Source organism: Oncorhynchus clarkii, chromosome 16 (assembly GCF_045791955.1).
Source record: "Oncorhynchus clarkii lewisi isolate Uvic-CL-2024 chromosome 16, UVic_Ocla_1.0, whole genome shotgun sequence".
NCBI classification, from domain to species: Eukaryota; Metazoa; Chordata; class Actinopteri; order Salmoniformes; family Salmonidae; genus Oncorhynchus; species Oncorhynchus clarkii.
This window is the reverse complement of record NC_092162.1, coordinates 17,403,745-17,424,312: the sequence shown is the minus strand read 5'-3', so window position 1 is coordinate 17,424,312 and position 20,568 is coordinate 17,403,745. Positions and strand designations below refer to the sequence as shown.

Genomic DNA, 20,568 nt, shown 5'->3' with positions numbered 1-20,568 from the left:
ACTGTAAGGATTGAGAAATGTTTTCTTTTGGACAAAAGTGATAAATAGTGTTCCACTATAAGTGTTTTCAGGTCGTTTCTTCAGGAAGACTAAAGAGACTCCCAGTTGAATCACTGTTATCATATACAAATATTTTCCATGCACTCTTTTCCCTATAAGGAGTCCTCCTTTCCTACTTTCTATATACAGCTGTGTGTAAGCCTGTGAGGGTGAAATGTCACCAACATGATACATGTGTGACATATTATCATTTGGAGAAGAAAATATAAAATATACCTTAAGATTATTTTGACTTGTTACTGAACAGATATATCAAACTATACATTAACTGGAAAATTTAGGTGGGGGGGGGGGGGAAATTATGCTTTAATATAGGCTCATTTAGGTTAATTTAAGGTGCTAAGATTCATATAGAGTTTTGATCAGGCCACAAGCCTAAAGATAAACTGCCTATGGGTTCCTTCCACTCCACTACAGCAAGGTCGTCACGCCAACTACATGCCCGCCCTGCAGGACAAATTCATTTCTACACACAATTAACACAGCCATACTCTCTCCATAACATAACTCTGACCTCTGACTTCACATCGTAAAGCCCCGAATAAAAAACAGACTGGATCTATCCATTAGAGTCACCCAAATAATTCCAGGAATTCATTGTGTTGGTCTGTATTGCTGTACATAGGTAGAGAGGAAAGTAAAGCAGGACACTTAACAGCAAGTAGTACTGGTAAAGTGTGAGGTATAAAAAGAAATGGACGGCAAGTTGCCTGGAATGTCCCTGATCTTGCATCTGTCAAGGAAATTGTCTGTCATGAACCTCAACGCCATCCATGTCATTTCTTAAACCACCTATTTTTCCAAACATGCTAATAAACCCACAAAAAGCCCTCATGTATTGTCAAACAAAAGCTAGCCAGCTTAAAAACGCAATAAAACCTAAAATAACTCCACAATAAGTAAAAAACAGAAGCAACTAAAAAGAGGGTGCAGTGCTGCAATGGCGATCAGATCTTGCTGTTCTCAAGGTGCGAGTCGATGTGCTTGATGAGGGCGTCATCAGGGTAACCAATGGGGAAGATGAGCTGGCACAGAGGGCAGCTCCTCATGTCACTCTCTTCTGTCTCCATCCACAGCTGTATCCAAAGCACACGCACACGCACGCACGCACGCACGCACGCACGCACGCACGCACGCACGCACGCACGCACGCACACACGCACGCACGCACACACACACACACACACACACACACACACACACACACACACACACACACACACACACACACACACACACACACACACACACACACACAGAATTCAGGTCAACAAGCAGTGTGGGTCTATGGCAGGGCTGGCTCAGCCATTATCCTCGAGATCTACCGTCCTGTGGATTTTCAGTCCAACCCTAATTTAACACACCTGATTCTACTTATTAGCTGCATCAGATATGCTAAATTAGGGTTGGACTGAAAACCTACAGGATGGTAGATCTCCAGGAAGAGGGTTGGGCAGCCCTGGTCTATGGCAACTATCAATTATAATATTTGGACCATTTAGGTAATTTCATGAAGAAAAGAAGCTCATATGTAAAGGTGCATTGGAACAAATGTCATTTCCCATTAAATAGCACAGTGCAGGAAGGCATTAACAAAGTCAAGGGCAGTTCTCTTTCAAATACATATTTTGATTGAGGGGGATAACAAGCTAACCTTGACCCATTTTACAATTTTTTAGATTTGTTGTGATAGAATAATGATATTCTATAGCATATTTGGGATAGAGTGTGCATGTGACTCACATTGATGGAGGGCCAGGACTGGGCGTGCTCTGTGTGCAGGTAACTTGACGGGTGGCAGGTCAGGGTGTTGGGTCTGGAGGGGATGGGGAAGGGCGAGCAGGACGCCGGCCCCCTCATGACCCCATGAGGCGACACATTGTTGGGCACGCCCAGCGTCCGTGGGGGGCTGATGGGGTGCGGGCAGGTCCACTCCTCCTCGTCTTCAGAGGACTGCGGCAGCTGGGGGGGGGGAGTGGGGGGTGGCGGGGGCTCAAAGTGCAGGTGAGACCTGGGAGAGACCTCGGACAGGGGGAAGGGCAGCTCTCGAGAGTGGCGGGAACTTTCGTGGAGGCCCACCTCGCTGCCGGCCCTCTGCAGCCCAGACTGGGAACCTCGGAGCTGGCCTCCTCTGTGGGGGGACCCCCCATGCTGGGAGCCTCCATGCTGGTGCTGCTGATGCTGCTTGGAGTAGCTGGAGTCCCTGTAGGGCCTGGGCTTGGGCAGGGTGGACACGGGGTCCAGGCTGAGGCGCAGCGGCCGCTGGTAGGCCGAAGGGTCAGCGACCTCAGAGTAGCTGCGACGGCCCTGGAAGCTAGCCCTCAGGTGGTGGCTGGCTGGCCGGCAGGAGTAGGAGGCGGGCCCATCATTGATTTCCAGCAGGGGCGAGCGTCGGTGCATGTCCGGGGAGAGGCGCTGTGGCTGGAGAACTGGAGAGCGACGCTGGGGGATGGGAGAGTGGTGCTGGGGCGGGATGGGGGAGTGGCGCTGGGGCACAGGGGAGTGGCGTTGGTGATGAATGGGAGATGGGGGGTGGGATTGGCGTTGGACTGAGGAAACAGAAGAGACAGGGGGAGTCAGAGAGCAGCACACAAGACTGTCTCTCGAAGACAAAAGTTATTACATCTTCCAAAATAGGACTAAAGCCTGTTGTTACTTGTTACTCATAAGTACAGTGCATTCAGAAAATATTCAGACCCCTTGACTTTTCCCACTTTATTACAATACAGCCTTAATCTAAAATTGATTTTTTTTTTTATGTATTCGACCTGGCTTGGTTTTTTGCTCTGACAACTGTGGGACAGGTGTGTGAATTTCCAAATAATGTCCAATCAACTGAATTTACCACAGGTAGAGTCCAATGAAGTTGTGGAAACATCTCAGAGATGTTCAATGGAAACAGGATGCACCTGAGCTCAATTTTGAGTCTCATAGCAAAGAGTTTGTATAGTTATGTAAATAAGGTATGTAAATAAGGTATTTCTGTTTTCTATTTTGTATTTTTTTAAATAAAATAAAAACTGTTTTTGCTTTGTCATTATGGGATGTTGTGTGTAGATTGAGAAAAAAATTATATTTAACACATTTTAAAATAAGGCTGTAATGTAACAAAATGTGGAAAAAGGGAAGGGGTCTGAATACTTTCCGAATTCACTGTACATACAGGTGGTTGGCAGGTAGCCTAGCGGTTATAGCGTTGGGCCAGTAAACGCAAGGTTGCTAGTTCAAATCTGTCAATCTGCCCTTGAGCAAAGCACTTAACCCTAATTGAGCAAGTCACTTAACCCTAACCCTAATCCAAAAAAACACATTTCCATTTCACACAGCAGGAAATGTGGATTATAAATAATGGACATTTTTAAGTGGAAATTACAAACTTTAGAAGCCTTTTTAAACCTAAAATACACTACAATGAGTATTTTCTGTTGTGCAGGAAAATTCCCTGTGTCAACAGAGTGATCTGTATGAGAAGTAGCTAGGACCAGGAGGAGTTTTTGTCTGGTAACATCTCTAGCATTAACACAGAATCAAATATATTTTTGATAATGAAGAAAAAGTGTATAATCTTTCATATCTACCATATCACATTATGCTATTTTCCTGAATAACATTTCTCTACTTCTTTCTACAGTGCGTCAGACACTCTGTGTTGCTCTGGATTTGCAATGCAAATATGTTTGTCTGATCACAAAGCATAAATCAATTCTCCACAAGCAGCGCACTCGACAAGATAGGCAACAAAAAAATACATTTATGAATACATTATTTTCCCCTCACCTAAGAGACACAGATCTAATTGAATGTTGACACATTTTAAAGTACAGTATGAGATGCTTCCTGTAATCTTGTGACAGCTATCAGCAATTTAGCAACAAAAAAAAGATGGGTGCATCGATGAATCAGAAGCATCTCAAAGGGGAAACATTTTTGGTTCTGCGGTTGAGTGAAAAAAGGGTAAATGGTGTTCTTGAACTCTCCACAGAGTCTTGAAATAGAGAGAAAACAGAGACTTGAGAAAACAGAGACTTGAGGAGAGAATGTAATTGTCCTGCACAGCAGGAAATGCAAACTTGTAGTGTATTCAAGGTTTAAAAAGGCTTCTAGAGTTTGTAATTTCTACTTCAAAATGCCAGACTTAATTTGCCCTAACAAAACATGTTTCAACCACTACAAAATGTTTTAATTAATTATAATTCATGTAATAATTCACATTTCCTGTTCCTGCAGGACTACTTTCCTGCTGGAGCAAACTAGCTCAAATTAAGATCCTACATCTGTACTGTATATGTAGCTCTGCAACCCCAGGAGAGTAAAAAAACTGCTGTAGGCCTACTTACTTTACACTATACAGTGCATTCAGAAAGTATTCAGACCCCTTGACTTTTTCCATCTTTCTGTACAAAAGTATGTGGACACCCCTTAAAATGAGTGGATTAGGCTATTTCAGCTACACCTGTTGCTGACAGGTGTGTAAAATTGAGCACACAGCCATGCAAACTCCATATACAAACATTGGCAGTAGAATGGCCTTATTGAAGAGCTCAGTGACTTTCAACATGACACCGTCATAGGATGCCACTTTTTCAACAAGCCAGTTCGTCAAATTTCTTCCCTGCTTGAGCTTCCCCAGCCAACACTGCTATTGTGAAGTGGAATGCCAGGGGAACGCAACCTGCTCCAATGCGTAGTACCAACTGTAAAGTTTGGGTGGAGGAGGAATAATGGTCTGGGGCTGTTTTTCATAGTTCGGGCTACGCCCCTTCCAGTATACAATGACATTCTAGATGATTCTGTGCTTCGAACTTTGTGTCAACAGTTTGGGGAAGGGCCTTTCCTGTTTCAGCATGACAATGTCCCCGTGCACAAAGCAAGGTCCATACAGAAATGGTTTGTCGAGATCGGTGTGGAAGAACTTGACTGGCATGTACAAAGCCCTGACCTCAGCCCTATCGAACACCTTTGGGATGAAATGAAACGTTGACTGCAAGCCTAATCACCAAACATCAGTGCCCAACCTCACTAATGCTCTTGTGACTGAATGGAAGCAAGTCCCCGCAGCAATGTTCCAACATCTAGTGGAAAGCCTTCCCAGAAGAGTAGAGGCTGTTATAGCAGCAAAGGGGGGACCAACTACATATGAATGCCCATGGTTTTAGAATGTGATGTTCGATGAGCAGGTGTCGACATACTTCTGGTCGTGTAGTGTACATTCCAGTTCCTTGATAGTCTAGTTCATTCCTCTCTTTTCCGGTTAAAATTCCCGAGCTGAGGGAGTGAGCTGTAAGCCGTAGTATACTGTATGTCCCATATCCTCCCTACCTCCGTTGTGCCCTTGAGCAAAGCTCTTTATCTGTAAATTGCTCAAGGGGTGTTGCTCTGCAGCAGTCCCTGTGCTTCTCCCATCCTGTGATGTGTGTGTTGTGTGTCAGGTTGGGTACTGTGACAGCAACAAATAAAGAATATCTACGCAAATGGGCCAATGAAGCAAGTATGACAATGCTGCTTTCAAGATGTAGCTTGTTCATTACCCTTCCCAGTGTCTGCAAAAAAAAAAGAAGAAAAAAGCATGCATTGAAACACCTTTTTGGGTTGGGGTTTGTGGCTGTTGATATGACAGAGGAAGACAAAAGGCGCTGCAGTTTGAAAGCTGTAAATGTTCCCAGCGGACAAAACTGGTTGCAACAACGTTATTGTAGAGTTTTTTTGTGACGTCATGGTCAGGTTTAAAGGATATTTTTAAATATGTTTTTTAAGACGTTTTTTAAACGATTTTTAAAAATACCTTGAATTAAGATGTAAACTTCTGAAGGTATGTTGCTTACCTGGGCTAGCCTGTTAAATGTGGGCCATATATCACTCTCTAGCGATGTTACTAACCTGGGCTATGATGCTCCTGGGAGGTCTTCTTCAGGATCTCTTTCTGTTTGGAGCTCAGTTTCTGCAGACGTCCCAACTCCTCAGTTAGCTCTGTGTAGGCTAGTGCCAAATTCACCCTGCAGGGGGAAGAACCGAGTTGATCAACCAATCAACCAACCAAACAATCAAAATCCCCCTTTGAAATCATTCTACTAATATATCTTTCAAATGTGTGTGCACACTGAGGTTACCTGACTAAATGCATTCTAGTTTTCAAAATGTCCATGGTTATTTACACTTGACATCTATCATACGCCGATCTAAGCAGTTCCTAGATGCATTCCTTTCTCATCTCCAGATTGACTGCATACCAATTACATTGTTGATATCATTGCATAATATAGAGTATTTCTTTGAATACCAATCATATTAATCACACATGAATCACACCATTGTGAAGTAGTCAGACGTAAAGCAGACAGCCAGCTGTCTCAACATGACACCCAGGCCTTTTCCATGGTAACGAGGCAGCTATTTCAAACAACTCTGTTACAAGGCAACACGGGTGGTATTTGAAAACATAAAAAGAGCGAAAAGGCGGTGGTTGTGGTAGATGGCAGCAGTGTGTATGCGCTATCCAGCCTATGATCTGATAAAACATAGCTTATCTGAGCTCAAAAAACTATTTCACATAAGACTCTTGTGAGTTACTTGAACATTGACGATGGTGGTAGACAATATGACAGAAAAGGGACACACATCCTATTGCGTGAGGTGCTAGTTATGGAAAATGTGAAGTTTTAAAAAAGAAAAAAAAAGTCTGACACAATGGCTGCGTTTACAAAAAAGATACATTCTGATCTTTTTTCCACTAATTGGTCTTTTGACCAATCATATCAGATCTTTTCACATCAGATATTTTTCTGGAGCTGATGTGATTGGTCAGAAGTCCAATTAGTGAAAAAAGATCAGAATTGATATTTTTTGTAAACGCAGCCTATTGGTATTTGCTGTGGGATTTATTTTACCTTTTATTTTACCTACCTCAGCAATGTTTTGATATGATTTGATTTTACAGACGATAAAATGAAGCGGTGTGTTAAATCAGACAGCATTGAAAAAATAGAGAGTGCATCTTTTATCTCTTCAGCAGAATCGCATGAGTGGAAACGCAGTCTTTTCTCAGGTCAGTCCTGGTTGTAGCTAGATACGTGGACACCTGCTTGTTGAACATCTCATTCCAAAATCATTGGCATTAATATGGAGGTGGTCCCCCTTTGCTGGTATAACAGCCTTCACTCTTCTGGGAAGGCTTTGGACTAGATGTTAGTGGATTCGGCTATTTCAGCTACACCTGTTGCACCTACACAGTCATGCAATCTCCATAGACAAACATGGGCAGTAGAATGGCCTTACTGAAGAGCTCAGTGACTTTCAACATGGTTGCCACTTTTTCAACAAGTCAGTTGGTCAAGTTTCTTCTCTGCTTGAGCTGCCCCTGTCAACACTGTTAAGTGGAAAATCTAGGAGCAACAACAGTTCAGCCATGAAGTGGTATGCCACACAAGCTCACAGAACTGGACTGCCTTGTGCTGAAGTGCGTAGCATGTACAAATCGTCTTTCCTCGGTTGCAACACTCACTACAGAGTTCCAAACTGCCTCTGGAAGCAACTTCAGCACAATAACAGCTTTAGGGAGCTTCATGAAATGGGTTTCCATGGCCGAACAGCCGCATATACAAGCCTAAAATCATCATGTGCAATGCCAAGCGTTGGCTGGAGTGGTGTAAAGCTCGCTGCCATTGGACTCTGGAGCAGTGGAAACGTGTTCACCGGAGTGTGGAATCATGGTTCACCATCTGGCAGTCCGACGGACAAATCTGGGTTTGGCGGATGCCAGGGGAACGCAACCTGCTCCAATGCATAGTGCCAACTGTAAAGTTTGGGTGGAGGAGGAATAATGGTCTGGGGCTGTTTTTCATGGTTCGGGCTAGGCCCCTTAGTTCCAGTACACAATGACATGCTAGACGATTCTGTGCTTCCAACTTTGTGTCAAAAGTTTGGGGAAGGGCCTTTCCTGTTTCAGCATGACAATGCCCCGGTGCACAAGGCGAGGTCCATACAAATGGTCCAAATGGTTTGGTCCAAATGGTTTGTTGAGATCGGTGTGGAAGAACTTGACTGGCATGTACAAAGCCCTGACCTCAGCCCCATCGAACACCTTGGGGATGAAATGGAATGCCAACATCTAGTTGGAACTTTGCTGCAGGGACTTGCTTCCATTCAGCCACAAGAGCATTAGTAAGGTCGGGTACTGATGTTGGGCGATAGGCATGGCTCGCAGTCAGCGTTCCAATTCATCCCAATTGTGTTCAGTGGGGTTGAGGTCAGGGCTCTGTGCAGGTAAGTCAAGTTCTTGCACACCAATCTTGACAAAATATTCCTGTATGGACCTTGTTTTGTGCACGGGGCATTGTCATGCTGAAACAGGAAAGGGCCACAAAGTTGGAAGCACAGAATCATCTAGAATGTTGTACCACTCTACCCGACGCTTGGCATTGTGCATGGTGATCGTAGGCTTGTGTGCGGCTGCTCGACCATGGAAACCCATTTCATGAAGCTCTTGATGAACAGTTGTTGTCCTGACATTGCTTCCAGAGGCAGTTTGGAACTCGGTAGTGAGTGTAGCAACAAAGGACAGACAATTATTCCGTGCTACGCACTTCAGCACTCGGAGGTCCCATTCTGTGAGCTTGTGTGGCCTACCACTTCGCAGCCGTTGTTTCTCATAGACGTTTTCACTTCACAATAACAACACATACAGTTGACTGGGGCAGCTCTAACAGGGCAGAAATTTGACGAACTGACTTGTTGGAAAGGTGGCATCCTATGACGGTGCCACGTTGAAAGTTGCTGAGCTCTTCAGTAAGGCCATTCTACTGCCAATGTTTGTCTATGGAGATTACATAGCTGTGTGCTCGAATTTATACACCTGTCAGCAACTGGTGTAGCTGAAATAGCCGAATCCACTCATTTGAAAGGGTGTCCACATACTTTTGTGTATATAGTGTATGTTCGAGTCGCGTCAGGGACAATTTTAGCATTTTAGCTAACCTTTTTCCTAACCATAACCTAATTATCTTAACCTGCTACGTTAATTTTCCTAACCTGCTGCACAAGTTCTCCTAACCTTTTACGAAAAGTAACTTTTGCTAGTCAAAACCGGCAGGCCTTCTCTGAGAACATTGTTAGTCTCCACTAATGCACTACACCTATATCTTTGATCTTTGTCCCGTAGAGAAACAATCATTGTATTTAGCCAAACGACAAAGATCACAAACTATACTGTATGATACACGTACTGTATTATAATTTCTACCAGGTTTATCGCCACAAACAACGTTTTAAAATGGAGAGGAGGGAGGAAGATAGGTGCCAATGTGTACCCAAACAGATCTGATAAAGCTTATCTCTCAAACTCATTTCAATAAAACCTTTGTGTTTTACTTGAATCTGACTCCACTTCCTCTACATAGTGATGGTGGAAGATAAGAGAAATATGGTGTCAGACAAACACAGACTTCCCATATACTTCACCTGCACGACCAGAAATTGAGCAATTGTAATAATTCTATTTGGTCATGAGAAGTCTCAAATTATGAGTACTCTCACAACCCACTGTGCGTAGAAGGGTGAGGGAAGCACATGCAGTACCAATAGAAAACATATCACACGGAGGTTTTTTAACCAGTTAACATCACCAAACACTAAACCATCAGATAATGGAAATTACAGTCCTCACTTGTCATTATTGTGAATCTTTTCCATTTCCCTCGATAGTTCTCCTACATAAATAAATCGGTCTTCACCGTTTATTTTTCAGGAGAATGATGCTGCCACCACAAATGAATCACAGCTATGGAACATCTCAATGTTAACCTAAGAATCAATTCATTTCATTTCTATTTAAAGATTTATGAAAAGGTAGCATTCCACAAAATTCTGTCATTTTGGCCACAGAGACATTGCATTCATAAGTTCCACCAGTTAGTCAATAGAATCAGTTGATCAGACAGGCCTACCCCTACATTTATGCATGACCCAGACAGAGTGGGCTATGAAAGCCCCTTCATTATAACTCTCCACCAACACCTTCACAACAATCTGAAAATACAATAGATCATCCATAACTTACAGGAACTGTGGAAACACTGATGACATTGGGGAAAAAAACAGTCCTCTTCTTCCCAACTGCCTCTATCCAACTCTTTCATGTATATGGAAGTAGCTGTATTCACTTTGAGTTGAAATCCCCTTACCTTCTTTTACAGTCCAAGGGGAATGTCTGAGTGACAGTTTCCCGTCTCTCGACATTTATTCACACAGAACTGTATTTATTGACTGTTTTGACATATGCAACTCTTCCTTTTCACACTTCGGCTCACACAAGTCTCTACGTCGCCTGTGCCTTTTGACAATCTTTGAAAAGATGGCTTGGAAAGCAACACATCTCACTCACAGCACCTTGTGCAATATCTTATGTGTGAACACCTCTGTTGGTTCATAAACACTGCCAAGACTTCAATGTGCTGCATCCCCCTTCGTTTTGGAAAAGCTTTTTGGAAGTGTTTGAGTCTGTGTTGTGTGCAGGGATTGGCAATAATTACAAAATACAATTACAAAATACCAATACCAAGCTCAATAAATCAAAATAAACTACAAAATGCTTGTATTTCGAAATGTATTTAATTAAAATACATGTATAATGTATTTTAAAATACAGAAATACATTTGCAAGAAGCCAGCCCAAACACACGTATAATGTATTTTAAAATACAGAAATACATTTGCAAGAAGCCAGCCCAAACACATGTAGAATGTATTTTAAAATACAGAAATACATTTGCAAGAAGCCAGCCCAAACAGCAACAACATTCTCAGTAACAGATATAGACACATTGTATTTGCTATGACTGTGATATGTTGTTGTTTATCTGACTTAGAATGCACCGACTGTACGTCACTCTGGATAAGAGTGTCTGCTAAATGACCAAAATGGAAATGTACTGTATATGTGTTAAATTAACATACCAAAATGAACTGCAAAGCACACTGGGTTTATTATTGGACTTGTTTCGGGGTAGAGCTCATTAGATTCATATTCAGCATGATATGCCATTGTTCATTTTTAAATGTACATTTATATTTAGTTCCGTTAGTAGACACTCTTATCACACCATAGTGCCATCAGACTTCTGATACCAATGCAGGGTGAACGAGGGCCACAAAATGGTGAATCGCTATTTTAAAAAAAAAATGGTATTGAAAAGTATTTAGTATTTTGAAAGTACAAAATGCAACCCTCGAAAGTCTCTTGTTACAAAATACATTGGAGTGTAGTTCAGCACAGTGTAATACAAAATACAAAATACTCAGCAGTAAATCAAAAGTATATTTCAAATAGATGGAACAGAAACACACACATCTGTGTGTGTGTGTGTGTGCGTGTGTGTGTTTGAGTGTGTGTGTGTGTGTGTGTGTGTGTGTGTGTGTGTGTGTTTGAGTGTGTGTGTGTGTGTGTGTGTGTGTGTGTGTGTTTGAGTGTGCCTGTGTAGGAGGAAAGATGACTGTTATTTAGCGAGGAAGAAATTCATGACAGCCAATCTATATGTTGGTTGTGTGTGGGAGATTAAGTGCGTGGTGTGGGCCATATGAGCTGGATCTGACCTCTGAAAACACATTAGAGAGCACGGACTGTAGGCTTGCTGTTTCTGTAACTACTGCACAGCTTCTTGGCCTGTGTGCTCTAACATCTATTTTGCTCTGCTATTGAGTACGGCCTGTCTGCTCTCACTCAACTGTAAGAAACGCAGATCCTAAATACAACTCATCACATACATACACCATATCATTTCTCAGTAAAAGTTTCATTTGGTCAATGATATTTAATAAGAAAAGGCAATGGATGACAAATGCTGGTACATAAAGTTGCAGAGGTAATGAGGCTCCATAGCCCTCTGATGAAGATAAGCACTAAATGAGTGCTGGCTTTCGACTCTCGTGTCCACAGCCTACACAGTGTCAAAAGCTACCCACTGGGCACAGGCTTCAGTTCAATGTCTACTTTCGGTTGAGTTGTCAACTAACGTGAATTCAACGTGAAATCAACAAAACAAATCACCATGTCATTGGATTTAGGTTAAAAGTGGGGGGAAAAAAGACGAAATGCCCTTATGTTGATGACTTTTTTGCAAAACCAATCAGTTTTTCGAGTTGATTTAAGATCATCGATAGAATTTTTGTGGATGAAATGATGTGGAAATAATGTTGATTCAACCAGTTTTTGTCCAGTGGCTTTAATAACACACGATCTACTGTATATTATTTGTTGTTCCTTACAGTTGGCTCGTTGTCTTTCTGAATTTGTTTTACATTGAAAATGTGATCTCCATACTATGGAACTGAACAAAGCAATTACAATTGTCAGCAATTATGTCAACCAAGTCAAGTTCATTCCATAACAGTCTACACAATCAAATGAACGCATTCAATAATCTCTCCATTTTTCCTGACCATTTGAAGCCAAATAACTGTCTGTGAGGGCCAAACTGTTGCTCTCCAGAACATGTAACACACATGACCAGTTCCACGTGAATCTGAGCCATTTACAATAAATGAGAGCACTTACAAGAAGTAAGCTGCCATTCAGAAAGAAAATAACAGCTAGCAGGTAGGTTGGTGAGTAAGGATAGGAAAGCAAGATGTGACTGGAAAAGTAGTAGGCTTCCCCTCCCAGGCCTCTAGCACACTCAACCTTAGCCATTCTACCATGCACTTTACTTCCACTTTCTTATCGAAACAGGGTTTGCATTTCACTCCCCTCAAACTTGTCGTGAGTGTGGTTTTGCACTAGCTTGTGGGCGAGCTGTGTGTGGCGTGACTGTGTCTAGGACAGGGGTATTCAACAGGGGTCCACAGCGTGAGTTTTGGTTCCTCTGAGAAACAACAAATGACAACTGCTGTATTTCAGGAAGCTCTTGTTCCCACACTGCCCTCTATTGTTGTATTATATATTACCACACAACACACAACTAGGCTCCTCATCACAAGTCTGTCCCCCACATTGAAAGAGACTGAGGTTCACATAATTATCCAGTATAAGGCTTATGGGCATAACTGCGGGAAGGAGGGGTGCCGAGGATGCTGCAGAAAAATCGGAATATATATATATAAGTTATTTTCCGAAAAATTACTGAGTTACAGTTCATATGAGGAAATCAGTCAATTGAAATAAATAAATTAGGCCTTAATCTATGGATTTCACATGACTGGGAATACAGATATGCATCTGTTGGTCACAGGTAGTGGCGTGGATCAGAAAACCAGTCAGTATCTGGTGTGACCACCATTTGCCTCATGCAGCGCGACACATCTCCTTCGCATAGAGTTGATCAGTCTGTTGATTGTGGCCTGTGGAATGTTGTCCCACTCCTCTTCAATGGCTGTGCGACGTTGCTGGATATTAGCGGGAACTGGAACTACCTGTCGTACAGGTCGATCCAGAGCATCCCAAACGTGCTCAATGGGTGATATGTTTGATGAGTATGCAGGCCATTGACGAACTGGGACATTTTCAGCTTCCAAGAATTGTGTACAGATCCATGCGACATTATCATGCACGGACTACAATGTATTCTACAATGTAGAGAAACAATAAAGGAAAACCCTGGAATGAGTAGGTGGGTCCAAACTTTTGACTGGTACTGTACATTGGAGGCGGCTTATAGTAGAGAAATGAACGTTCAATTCTCTGGCAACAACTCTGGTGGACATTCCTGCAGTCAGCATGCCAATTGCACTCTCCCTTGCGTTGTGTGACAAAACTGCACATTTTAGAGTGGCCTTTTATTGTCCCCAACACAAGGTGCACCTCCTTAATGATCATGCTGTTAATCAGGGGCGGCAGCGTAGCCTAGTGGTTAGAGCGTTGGACTAGTAACCGGAAGGTTGCGAGTTCAAACCCCCGAGCTGACAAGGTACAAATCTGTCGTTCTGCCCCTGAACAGGCAGTTAACCCACTGTTCCCAGGCCGTCATTGAAAATAAGAATTTGTTCTTAACTGACTTGCCTGGTTAAATAAAGGTAAAAATAAAAAATAAAAAAAATGCTGTTAATCAGCTTCTTGATATGTCACATCTGTCATGTGGATGGATTATCTTGGCAAAGGAGGAATGTTCACTAACAGGGATGTAAGCAAATTTGTGCACAATATTTGAGAGAAATAAGCTTTTTGTGCATATGGAACATTTCTGGGATCTTTTATATCAGCTCACGAAACATGGAACCAACACTTTACATGTTGCGTTTATATTTTTGTTCAGTGTACTTCCCGCGGCTATGCTGTACTATTAATACATCAAAGAATGTATATGTGATGGATAGGCCATTATTCTAGGCAGAGTTCAACTTTAAGACGGGCCTGGAAAAGGGCTCATTTAGGTTTTAATGAGTTCCTTAAAGGCTACCTTAGTCAGACCAAACCGTTACACCCTCTAAACTAGAGTCTAGACCTTCAGATATGGGTCAGGTACAGCTCCTAGTGAAACGTTACTGTTTACTACTATTCTCTCCCTCTCATCTCTCTCTGTGTCTCTCTCTCTCCCTCTCGCAGTCTAAAAGGTTGCAGGTCTTATGGAGGTGTCACACAGTAAATGGTTGTTGTCTTCACTTACTGCTCATCTCCCACCTTCTTGATCCACTCCACATCACACTGCTCACACGACGAAGTCATTTCCTGCCGAAGTAGAGCGGGAAAACAGATTAGCATGCAGGTGCTCGAAGTAAGAGCCAAGTGAGAACAAGAGTTAGACAGAACTGACTATGCTTTAGAAAATAGAGGGAGAATGTACCAGTTTGTAAGACTTACCAGTGTGTTAGGTGTGTGTGTGTTAGGTGTGTGTGTGTGTTGTTTGTTCACTGACCCTCTCTATGTGGTTGTTCTGGATCTGTTTCAGCTCTTCCTGCAGTCTCTCACACTCGGCCTTCACTTCCTGTTCCCTCTGACACGCCCCTTGGGCCTGGTGCCGCGCCCCCTCTAGCTCCGCCTCCAGACGCTGCAGCTTCAGGTCGGACAGAGTGTCTAGACTACGAGAGTTCTGTAGGGTCAGCGCAGGACAGTCCAGCACTGCGGAGGGGGAAGGCAACGCCGACACACACACATGATCAATCTAGAGGGACTTAATTATCCCAGGGTTTATACCATTCATCCTTATACTTTCCAGGGAAGGGATAAGGGATAGTGATGTGGACTTCCAGCCAAATAAGCCAGCTCCACGTAACTTCATTGTTCCACCTGGCCCACATTGTTCCACCTGGCCCACATTGTTCCACCTGGCCTACATTGTTTCACCTGGCCCACATTGTTACACCTGGCCCACATTGTTACACCTGGCCCACATTGTTACACCTGTTCCACCAGCCAGATAAGCCAGCTCCACGTATTTTCATTTTCCACCTGGGTGGAGGAGCGTGATTGGGCACAGCCTCGGAGCCCAGCTCATACAGACGCCGTCACTCAGCCAATAGCTATTGTGATAGAGTCGTCGTCTATCTCATCTCACCAGCCACCTCACACAACACACAGGCATTGACACACTGACACTGGAAAAAAACACATACACACAACTCACACTGATAGAAAACACACAAATCCTCTCTAACACAGTATATTGCCCACAATCTCTTGCACGCAACTTCCGCAATTACATCAAACGCACACATTTGTGTTTGTGTACAAGTCACAGCTGAACTACTAGGGCTGGGATCATCAACTAGATTCAGGGTCAAATTCAGCCCGCGGTTCGCCAGTTAGGGAACCCTGTACTAGACTAAGTGGCTTTCCCTTTCATTTTAATGGGGTACAGGTCAGCCTGTGGTTCAGTAGTGAACAGTAGTGTACAGAATAATACATTTCAACATGTAATGGTACTAAAGCATATCATGAACGCTTTCCATCTGAAGGACAACCCTTCACATAAATACACCTCGGCATGACTCAGCAATAAGAGAGGTATTAATGACACATTTCATCCGCATTTTACATCCTTTTTACTAGGGGGACACAGTTCAGGCCTTGTGACTCCATAGCAGCTGTTCTCTTCAGTAGTGACCTGCTACCCAGCATGCTTCCATCAGCTGGAGTGGGTGGTACTGTGTAATTAGCATATAGGAAGCAGCAGTGCAAGATGGGAGAGAGTTGGCCAATAGTAGTTCTGTTTCCCCAAATCAATTTCGGTTGTCATGAGTCTCGTGAGAGTGGGAGGTAGCTAGCCAGCAGACAGTGGAGAGAGGTTGAGATGGCGGTAGCAGAAGTGTTGTTTGAGGCTGAGAGCGCATTGAGTACAGTTAGTGAGAAGGATGAGTGGACAACAGTGAAGTCCAAGAATGGAACAAAAAGGGAAAAATGGTTGTGGATAACGAGTCTGATGAATCGTTGCTTGTTGGAGTGCGTTTCTTTGGATAAGGATGTTCATTTGGGAAGCCTTTTTGAAGTCATTCTCCCGACAGTAGGGTCTGCTCCACTCATTCTCCCGACAGTAGGGCCTGCTCCGCTCATTCTCCCGACAGTAGGGCCTGCTCTGCTCATTCTCCAGACAGTAGGGCCTGCTCCGTTCATTCTCCCGACAGTAGGGCCTGCTCCACTCATTCTCCCGACAGTAGGGCCCGCTCCGCTCATTCTCCCGACAGTAGGGCCCGCTCTGCTCATTCTCCCGGCAGTAGGGCCCGCTCTGCTCATTCTACAGATAGTAGGGCCCGCTCTGCTCATTCTACAGACAGTAGGGCCTGCTCCGCTCATTCTCCCGACAGTAGGGCCCGCTCTGCTCATTCTACAGACAGTCGGGCCCGCTCTGCTCATTCTACAGACAGTAGGGCCCGCTCTGCTCATTCTACAGACAGTAGGGCCCGCTCTGCTCATTCTCCCGACAGTAGGGCCCGCTCTGCTCATTCTACAGACAGTAGGGCCCGCTCTGCTCATTCTACAGACAGTAGGGCCCGCTCTGCTCATTCTACAGACCGTAGGGCCCGCTCTGCTCATTCTACAAACAGTAGGGCCCGCTCTGCTCATTCTACAGACATTGGAAGGTGCAGTGGCACATCAAGTAAACTATGATGGGTGGAAAGGGGGTGAATGGGTGAGTTAATGAGCAAGGGGAAGTGAACAATGCCTAATTATGTAATTACCTATTGCGAATGAGGAACAGGGCGGGCCATTCTATTTTATTGGTATATTCTAATTATAATCTCAAAATGTTATGTACCCTATATTAGTCCACCCAATCAGTCTACTCTGGTCTACTTGGAGTACACAGTGAGAGTGTGTGTAATTTACAGTGGCAAGAAGACCAAGACGAATGGATGCACATGCTCCGTTAGCGCTGCTATGAGATCTGAATGAAAACGACTCAGATGGCGAGGAAGAAATGAATCACGACATCTCCGATGATTATTCTTCTGGTTCTGAGCCTTAGCCCGAACCTTAACCTCCAAGCCCTGAGTGGTAAAAAGCCTGAACGGTGCGCACTGAGCAGGAGCCGGCGCCACCACCAAATGAAACGGTGAGATAGGAGAGAGGAACGGACGCGGTTTTGGAAAAGATCCACATCAGACAGCAGGTGTCGGAGAATGTGGTGATGAGGCTTGAGGGACCTTACGTTGGCAAAGGGAAAAATGTCACCATGGACAATTTCTTCACTTCACTGTCAATGGCGAACAAGTTGCTTGGAAGTAAAACAAGCTTAGTCGGCACAATGAACAAAGTGAGACGGGAGCTCTCTCCCTCTGCACAAAATAAGGCACCTGCACAGACGTTTAACTCCACAACAGTGCTGAAGAATAACAAGACAACACTCACACTATACCAATGCAAGGCAAGAAAGAACACTTCTGTCAAGAGCACCATGCATCCGACAGTTGCCATAGATGCACGCCACTTGACCTGTATGAAGAATGGGGAAAAGAGGGCAAAGTTGATCTGTATTATTGATGTTTGATGAAGAGTATCTACCAACCTATGTAAAGATGGGATATATAAGATACCACGTGAGAGCGTTCGTGAAGTGTAAAAAGCTTGCCCACGTGTCAAGTGTTTGCAGACGGAAAGAAAATGTTATTGAGGAGTCTGTGAATGTAAAATGTTGCAAATGTGGTGGGGATCATATTTCTGAATTCCCAGAGTGCCCTGAGGGGGTGAAAGAGGTTGAGGTGTCAAGGATCAGGGCTGTACAGCAAATCCCCTACAGGTGGTGAAGAGAGTTGAAGGGGAAAGAGACCACAGCGCTGAAGAAGATATGGCAGTGGACGGACCGCAACCAGTTGCAAATGTTGTACGCCAAACAAGTGATCTGGATACACTTATTGTAATGAAGGTGGATTTTGTAGCATTTATAACCACTGTTATTAACTGTACTGTACAAGAAGTACAAGAAGCTGGACATCATTAAACAGTATCTGCAAGCCAACATGTGTTTGGGCCGCCGACGCTTCACAGCAGAAGCACTGCTTGGACTACTGTCGCCAGAAAATGTCCCGCCCTCACAGGATCCTTCTGAGCCTGAGTAGAGACCTGATTAAAATGTTGTTAGAAAAGCAGGCTGACTTAGTTTAAAAAAATTGTTGCTATTGATAAATTATATAGACACAGTACCAGTCAAAAGTTCGGACAAAACTACTCATTTAAGGGGTTTTCTTTATTTTTTACTATTTTCCACATTGTAGAATAAAAAAGTATAGACATCAAAACGATGAAATAACACATATGAAATCATGTAGTAACCAAAAAAGTGTTTATACATGTATTTTTTAATATTCTTCAAAGTAGCCACCATTTGCCTTGATGACAGCTTTGTACACTCTAGGAATTCTCTCAACCAGCTTCATGAGGTAGTCACCTGGAATGCATTTCAATGAACATGTGTGCCTTGTTAAAAGTTCATTTGTGGAATTTCTTTCCTTCTTAATGCATTTGAGCCAATCAGTTGTGTTGTGACAAGGTAGGGGTGGTAAACAGAAGATAGCCCTATTTGGTAAAAGACCAAGTCCATATTATGGCATGAACAGCTCAAATAAGCAAAGACAAACGACAGTCCAATCATTACTTTAAGACATGGTTAGTCAATTTGGGAAATTTCTAGAACTTTTAAAGTTTATCCAAGTGCAGTCTCAAAAACCATCAAGAGCTATGCTGAAACTGGCTCTAATGAGGACCGCCACAGGAATGGAAGACCCAGAGGTACCTCTGCTGCACAGGTTAAGTTCATTAGAGTTAACTGCACCTCAGATTGCAGCCCAAATAAATGCTTCACAGAGTTCAAGTAACAGACACGTCTCAACATCAACTGTTCAGAGGAGACTGTGTGAATCTGGCCTTCATGGTCAAATTGCTGCAAAGAAACCACCACTAAAGGACACCAATAAGAAGAGACTTGCTTGGGTCAAGAAACACGAGCAATGGACATTAGACCGGTGGAAATATGTCCTTTGGTCTGATGAGTTCAAATTTGAGATTTTTAGGTTCCAACCGCCATGTCTTTGTGAGACGCAGAGTAGGTGAACGGATTATCTCCGCATTTGTGGTTCCTACTGTGAAGCATGGATAAGGTGGTGTGATGGTGTGGAGGTGCTTTGCTGGTGGCACTGTCAGTGATTAATTTAGAATTCAAGACACACTTAACCAGCACGGCTACCACAGCATTCTGCAGCGATATGACATCTCATCTGGTTTGTGCTTAGTGGGACTATAATTTGTTTTTCAACAAGACAATGACCCAAAACACACCTCCAGGCTGTGTAAGGGCTATTTGACCAAGAAGGAGAGTGATATGGGTTGTGCCGTGGCGGAGATCTTTGTGGGCTATACTCGGCCTTGTCTCAGGATGGTAAGTTGGTGGTTGAAGATATCCTCTAGTGGTGTGGGGGCTGTGCTTTGGCAAAGTGGGTGGGGTTATATCCTTCCTGTTTAGCCCTGTCCGGGGGTATCATCGGATGGGGCCACAGTGTCTCCTGACCCCTCCTGTCTCAGCCTCCAGTATTTATGCTGCAGTAGTTTATGTGTCGGGGGGCTAGGGTCAGTTTGTTATATCTGGAGTACTTCTCCCATCTTATCCGGTGTCCTGTGTGAAGTTAAGTATGCTCTCTCTAATTCTCTCTTTCTCTCTTTCTCTCGGAGGACCTGAGCCTTAGGACCATGCCTCAGGACTACCTGGCATGATGACTCCTTGCTGTCCCCAGTCCACCTGGCCGTGCTGCTGCTCCAGTTTCAACTGTTCTGCCTGTGATTATTATTATTTGACCATGCTGGTAATTTATGAACATTTGAACATCTTGGCCATGTTCTGTTATAATCTCCACCCGGCACAATCAGAAGAGGACTGGACACCTCTCATAGCCTGGTTCCTCTCTAGGTTTCTTCCTAGGTTTTGGCCTTTCTAGGGAGTTTTTCCTAGCCACCGTGCTTTCCTAGTCCACAATCATCTCCTTTGTTTTGTTGACGTTGAGTGAGAGGTTGTTTTCCTGACACCAAACTCTGAGTGCCCTCACCTCCTCCTGTAGGCTGTCTCGTAGTTGTTGGTAATCAAGCCCACTACTGTTGTGGTG

At 43.7% G+C, this 20,568-nt stretch overlaps 1 protein-coding gene across 1 annotated transcript in view; it reads right to left on the bottom strand.

Annotated features, from left to right (window-relative positions):
- Window positions 1–364: 364 nt before the first annotated feature.
- The window catches only part of LOC139367480 (TANK-binding kinase 1-binding protein 1-like), a 69,447-nt gene continuing 49,243 nt past the window's right edge, over window positions 365–20,568 (bottom strand). The window contains exons 6-10 of the mRNA XM_071105705.1: window positions 14,898–15,100; window positions 14,649–14,710; window positions 5,938–6,053; window positions 1,804–2,609; window positions 365–1,136 (exon numbers count right to left, since the gene is read on the bottom strand). Coding sequence (XP_070961806.1) covers window positions 1,008–1,136; window positions 1,804–2,609; window positions 5,938–6,053; window positions 14,649–14,710; window positions 14,898–15,100 — 1,316 coding nt within the window. The 3' untranslated portion in view covers window positions 365–1,007. The remainder of the gene's footprint in view (window positions 1,137–1,803; window positions 2,610–5,937; window positions 6,054–14,648; window positions 14,711–14,897; window positions 15,101–20,568) is intronic.